The sequence below is a fragment of the Limulus polyphemus genome, unplaced genomic scaffold (genome assembly GCF_000517525.1).
Source record: "Limulus polyphemus unplaced genomic scaffold, Limulus_polyphemus-2.1.2 Scaffold1011, whole genome shotgun sequence".
Classification (NCBI taxonomy): Eukaryota; Metazoa; Arthropoda; class Merostomata; order Xiphosura; family Limulidae; genus Limulus; species Limulus polyphemus.
In genome coordinates, this window is record NW_013666621.1 from 96,043 (window position 1) to 102,766 (window position 6,724).

General features: G+C 29.0%; 1 protein-coding gene across 1 annotated transcript in view; it reads left to right on the forward strand.

Moving 5' to 3' along the window:
- The window catches only part of LOC106461690 (CD63 antigen-like), a 37,310-nt gene extending 35,202 nt beyond the window's left edge, over positions 1-2,108 (forward strand). Inside the window, exons 6-7 of the mRNA XM_013921536.1 lie at positions 374-457; positions 1,437-2,108. Of these exons, the coding sequence (XP_013776990.1) occupies positions 374-457; positions 1,437-1,502 (150 nt within the window). The 3' untranslated portion in view covers positions 1,503-2,108. The remainder of the gene's footprint in view (positions 1-373; positions 458-1,436) is intronic.
- Positions 2,109-6,724: the final 4,616 nt, after the last annotated feature.

The following is a 6,724-nucleotide window of genomic DNA, read 5'->3' on the forward strand; positions in this document are numbered from 1 at the left end:
GAAGTAATTCTAAGAAGAAAGTAAACCTACAGACATCGGTCTTGTTTAACAAAAATACTGTCTACAAGAAAATCTGTCACCAAAGTACACCAATATATATATATATATATATATTATTATTATAAGCCTTTTTTAGTAAAATGTTTTACATTTGTTTAAAAAAACTATATTGACATTAAATTGTTAGTTCTTCTGTTATTTCTGTGGTACTTTATTTAATCAACTTTAAAAATTATAAACTTTTCATGCAAGCTGCCTTGTAATAGTTTTGAAAGTTTTATTATTGTCTTGGTAATGATAAAAGAATTGAAGATAACTTTATACTGGTTTTTTAATGATTTTTTATATTTGTTTTCTTATCCAAATTTTATAGGGATGTATTGATGCATTGGCCAAATTTTTGGAAGCAAAGATTGTAATTGTTGGAGGTGTTGGCATTGGTATTGCTTTTGTGCAGGTAAGACCACTGTGTGTTTAGTATTTTTTTATTTTTGATAGAGACAAAAAAAGACCCATCTACAACAGTAAATTTTTATTCTACAGAATAAAGAATTTTTACTTATCATTTAATGCTATCAGAAAATATTCTTATTTGCAAAGCATTTGTAATTGTATTAGTTTTTAACTGTGCTACCTTGGAAATGGAACACACTCATAGTAATGAGTATATAAACACACACACATATGTACACAGTTGTTTGTTCATATGTTTTCATATATAAGATCCATTTGGTGGATCAGTGTTAAGTTTACAGACCTTAAATATTAAAATCCAAGGTTTGATTCCCCATGGTGGATGTAACTTTTTCAAGGTTTACATCACATTTCTTGGTTTTAATAAGAACAACAAAATACTGCTAAAAACAAGTAGCATAAAAACACAAAAACAAATATTTAGCCACACAACCTTTCTTGACAATCTCCAGAAATTATTCATCATGTGCTAGTCTAACCGTTTTCATACTTATATCATGTTGTAAGGCTTAATAATAAAAAGTATGCTGTTTTTCTGTTAGACTTGTGTATAATCAACTATTCTGGTAAATTATTACTATTACTGAAAATACATCTTCATAGATTTTATTTAAAACTATGTGCCATAGGCTTGCATCAGCTAATGCTACCAAAATTAAAACAAATCGGCAAATGTTACAATTTGCTAGGTAATTTCTTGCTTCAGGAGAGAGAATACCAATGTTACTAGAAATCTTTTAAAAAAAAATTAAGACTTAATAAATACTCTAAGTATCTGTAAAATAATATAAAATAATGAAACAAATGTTTAGAACATGTTTTATTTTAATACTTACAAAGGAAATATTTAAAGAAGGTTTCTTATTCTTAAGTTATTGTTGTTACCTGTTTCATACAGTTTGTAACTACTAATAATAGTTATTAAAAAAAGAAAAGATTTCAATAAATGTATTTTATTTTAGGTCATTGGAATCATCTTTTCATGCTGTCTTGCCCGTGCCATTAAAAAGGAGTATGAACAGGTTTAAGGGTCTGATGACTTAATCTTGCATTGTCAGGACCTTTGTCTTTTCTTTGCACAATATCTTAACTCCATTTCTCAATATATTTTACTCTGGGTAGGCACACTATTCAAACTGCCAACTTGCTTGGTTGCAATAGAAAGGCTGTCCAATTTTTTATTCTAAGGATTAAGAACAAATTCTTGCATTTTTTTATGGATATTGTGTTTTCAAGTATTGTAAGTGTTATACTACTTAAGAAGTTTTTATATAGATAATGATGATTTTATCTATCCAGCTGAGAGTCTTTTTTTGTTTTCAAGGATTTTTCTGTGATATTTTATTCTTTAGTTTTTCAGTTAGTTTATGCACCCAAATTCTTTTACTTCATTGTTTAATTAAAATAAATAAAAAGTTAGTTATGGCAGTTTTGGTGGGTATACTTCTCCTAGTTAATATTATTAACAGTTGTGTTGATGAAGTAGTTATAATCTGGATGTGTTAATATGTTCTGAAACAGTTTATTCCAAGTTAGAGAATTAAAAGCATAATTACTGTTTGTCTTATTATCAGTTCTTTTATTCCTGTAGTTATGTGTAGTTTATGAAACTTGAATAAATCTAATCTTTCCAACTTGTGGTTAAAGAATTTTTCTTCATCCAATTCTTAAATTATTAGCACAAACTGCATAATATACAATGATATCCAATGAACATGACAAGCTTACAGTGGTAATAAGTGGACAAGAAATATCCATGGGTATTTTGATATGCATAAGGGGCTTTTCCTCAATAAAAAGAAGCACTTACAAGAACCAATTTTGTGTAATTGTAGATTTTTGGATGATACAAAATGAGAAGAAAAACATTCTTTTGCCCTTTAACTTTTGTCAGTTCATAATCTTAAAGTTGCTGTATAAAATGAATTTTTCCCTTTAACTTTAAATAAATGCAAAGCATGTGTCTTCTTGGAATGCGTTTGTTGTGTTTATTATTTTTGGTCTTGTTGTGTAATTATATGTATCAAGATATTATCAAAGGTAAAGGAAACGCATACACTTCTATTCCAAAAGTAATACAACTGATGGAGCATAGTATGGAAATTACTTAACCAAGTTATTTCAGTGACAATATATATTTTATAATATGAATGATTATTATTTTGTGATTTTACCAGAGGAAACCTGGATGTTACAAAAAACAAACTTCTGACTACTATTTCATGTGTAGATATTGATAATGTGTTGTTTATTTGTCAGAGAGAAAAATTATACTGTTTAGACTTGGGAAAGTTAGAACACAGTGTGTGTGGTTGAATTAAACTTTCTTGTATAAGCAAATACAACTAACAAAACAATACAACCCATTTTTATCTACAGATCTATATAATCTAATGAATTGAAAAAGTAATAAAACCAATGTATAAGTTATATTTTATTTCAAGCGATATTTTGTGTAACTTCTGTGTGTCAAACTACTTTTTGTAGCTGGATTGCATTGTAAAATGAAAAACAAAGCGAAAACATTCTCTAAACTAACATACTGCACATGGGCATGAAATCACTATTCAAGGTGAATTTAAACATAATTAGATAAAGCACATTTTCAGAGTTATGAAAACAGTCATGTACTTAAAATGTAAAGAGTATGAAATTTGCATGTACTTTATTTCATTTGTGGGAAACTAAAATGCAATGAATAGTGACCGCACATAATAAAAAGGTGTATGCGTACACATACACACACAAATGTTTAGAACAGGTGGTAATGATAGGTTAGATAACATTTTTTTCCTTTAATTACTATTATAGCTATGATTTTAAATATCTTGTGCCTTTTTCTAACTGTAAACATTTTATCTCTAAGCATTTGAGAAAAAGGGCATGAGGAGTGTGATTGACAGAATGATTGTTAGGATCAGTGTCTAGATACAGAAAGGTCATTATTTTTATTTGTACTTGTCTTAGGTTATAGTATTTTATATTTTTGTCTTTAATTTATTTTTGAACCTATATGTTTTCTTAACATCATGACTTAATTTTGAAGTGATAGACTAGAGGAAATGAAGCTAGTCAATATAGCAAATCACAAACTCGGTTGAGTTACTCTTTACTAATGAATAAAGGTATTGACCATCACGTTATAGCATCTTTACAGGTGAAACAGCAAGCATGTTTGGTGGTGGATTTCTTTCCCTCTAACCACCAGGCCATGTTAGGGCTTCCAATTAAAGTTATATGAGTTTAATTGTCATTGCAAATATAGAACTACTACTTGATTAATTATAGATCTAATGTTAGAGTTAGCTTGAGTTTTGGTTCAATACATGCATGAAACATCAAGTCTGAGACTAGGTTAATCTGTTTGGTATTATCAAACTCTCCACTAATCTGCATAATGTGTTACTTCCATAAAACATGTAACTTATAACAACATGCAATCAGACAACCATCAACTATAATTTAACTAAAAGATTGATTGCAGAGTAGTTTCACTAAGTTCTGGTCTCAGTCTTTTGATTGTTAGTCTCTGAAAGAATTTTAAATGCTGCTCAAACATGATCTCTTATGTTAGGTTTGTTTTGTGTCAGTGGATATGCATATTTGCTCGTGTGTTTTAAGTCATCTGGTGGTAGATCCAGCATATCTACAATTGTATCTAGGATATTTAAATTTGTAAACAATATTTCAGGTTTAACAAGAGGGAATCCTCAGTAGCAGCACTTGAAATTATTTTAGGAAAGATTATTGTAAATTAATCTATGAGACCTTGGGTGTGGTCAAATATATCAATCAAAAGGGTTTGACCTCCGGAGTCCAAAACTGTAATTAGATCTCAAATTGGTCAAGAGATGATGGAGCTTTGAGCTAAAAGTTTGCACTTGAAAAACTAGGAGCCATTTTATGGGCTACTATGCTGTGGCTAAAAATAGCTCCAAAGTCTGTTGGTGGATAAATTCCATGGTAAAGTTTATGTAGGTAAATTTTCACCAACAATGCATGTTTGCTGATACATGACAATATCATTGATACTATTTGTTTGGAACATTATAATTTAACGCTTTAGATCGATTGATTTATCCTAAATAAAAAAAATATGTAGGATCTTGTTCATGATATTTTAGGAAAGTCATTTTTCTTTAAAAAAATTCTTGGTATTTTCAAGTTCTTTAATGTAAATATTTATGTGCTGGTGATTTTATAACCATGTGAAACAAAATCTTACCCAAATTTTTCATAAAAACGTATGGGATAAAATTACCAACTTGGAATGTAAACCAGTAAATGTATTATGCTTTAATTATTAATGCATCCAAGAAGGAAAACAGATGCTCTTTTTTTTAATATTCTACATCAAAATTTTTACTGTCATGTCCACTAATAAGCTGTTGACTTACATATTCAGAACTGTATCATCAACTTACCTGTGATAATATATAGGTTTACAATGAAGGATAATCCCTTAGCCAATTGTTTGTTTTTGTTTTAATGGTAACAAAGAAATACTTGGCAAGTGATGGTGCAATTTGATTAGTATAATAGTTAAAAAGGATGATATGAACTAGTGGGATGTGTTTAGTATCTTCTTGTGGCTTAGAGAAAGCACCATCTCAAGGTTTGAATATTCCTTTAAGGAATTTAATAACAAAACATAGGAACAAACAATTGGTGTTTTGTAAGTAATGACATTTTCCAGTATCTAAAAATGTCTATTATTATTAATATTTGTTTTTTTTTACATTATTTTATGCAAATTAGGGATGGGTTTCTTGTAAAAGCAAATTTTTGACTTATCTTTTCTATGAATGTTATTTAAAGGTATGGAGAGAATATTTCTTTTGTTTGTAACAATCATTATGAAATTTGTTCTTCAAGAATTGAATGAAATGTTAAGTTTTATTTCATTTCATGGAATATTTTGAAAAATGAAGTGCTTTATTATCTAACTAGGTATTTAACTTATTTTTTTATAACCGTCCTAAACTTGTAAAAATAACTATACAACCAGTGGTCATGAGAATTCTAAGATTAAAAAGAGTAAAGAGAGTTTGAATATATTATTGACTAAACTCACTAAAGTGTTATTGATGAAGGGATAAAGCCGGAACGTTGAGCAAATAAAACAACTGGAGTTCTTGGACATTTTATTTATTTGTGATAGTGTGTACTATAATCCAGTCATCATTACGTAAATTAAGAAATGTAGAATTTTTAGGCCTGTTGGTTTTCCAATATTTTGCCAGCTTTCAGTGTTTAAGCCATTAACTTATTGTCCTGTTGCTAGTTGAAATAATATGTTAAAAAATATTATTTGGTTTTGATTAGAAGCTGCAGGAGTTTTTAACTCCGGCTAAAGGGCAGTATTTGGGAGAAAGACTCGAGGCTTTATTACTTGTTCTTAAGTTGGAATTGGAAGGAAAAATGATGAAGAATTCGTTAAAACTTTGTTCAGTAATGCGCGGTCATTTAGAATTTCTTTTAACGGCTTGTTTCATAGGTTTTTTTTATTTGGTTGTTTTTACAATAGCTCGGATTTTATTGCTTTGATAAAACGTTTAGACAACTGCTTTTGCATTGAAAAAAAGAAAGACAACGTTAGTTATGTAACTCTGAAGTTCACGTTCTTTTACAATCAGTAAATTGGATCTTTGAAAGTGACGGTTTGTTCTGGAACTGTTTTTTTTTTAATTAGTCTGTGTGAACCATATATAATATTTTAGCGTTGTTTAAAAATTCTTGATTTTCTTTTATGATTTGATTAATACGAGAAAGTAAGGCACAACGATGCCATCATCATCTGACAAACAGTATTCAGTGTGGGTGTTTTACGCCTATACAGTATCATCGTTTTTATGTTGACCTTTGATATATATATTTTTTTCACATAACGAAGGATGTGATGTATGTATAGTCATTGCGCAGAAGACCTGTTGTAAAAGTCCACGTAAGCTATGTAAACAATATGTGTTTGTGTATGTAAAACAGTTTGGACTTGTGTAGCGTGTTTCTCCGATAGTCATAAATGTTTATACAATTGGTTTGAAGGTAGGTTGAATCTCGTACTTAAGTTAATAAATTTAAGCTTTTACTTCTCGTCTACTCGTGATATGGACTTTTTCACTCAATGTGAGGAAATACATTCCATTTACCAATGTAATATTCATGAAAGAGGTTAATCTGATACAATTATATATTATCCTTATTATACATTCTATATATTCAAAATTTGGGTTAGTTTTTCAAAGAAAAA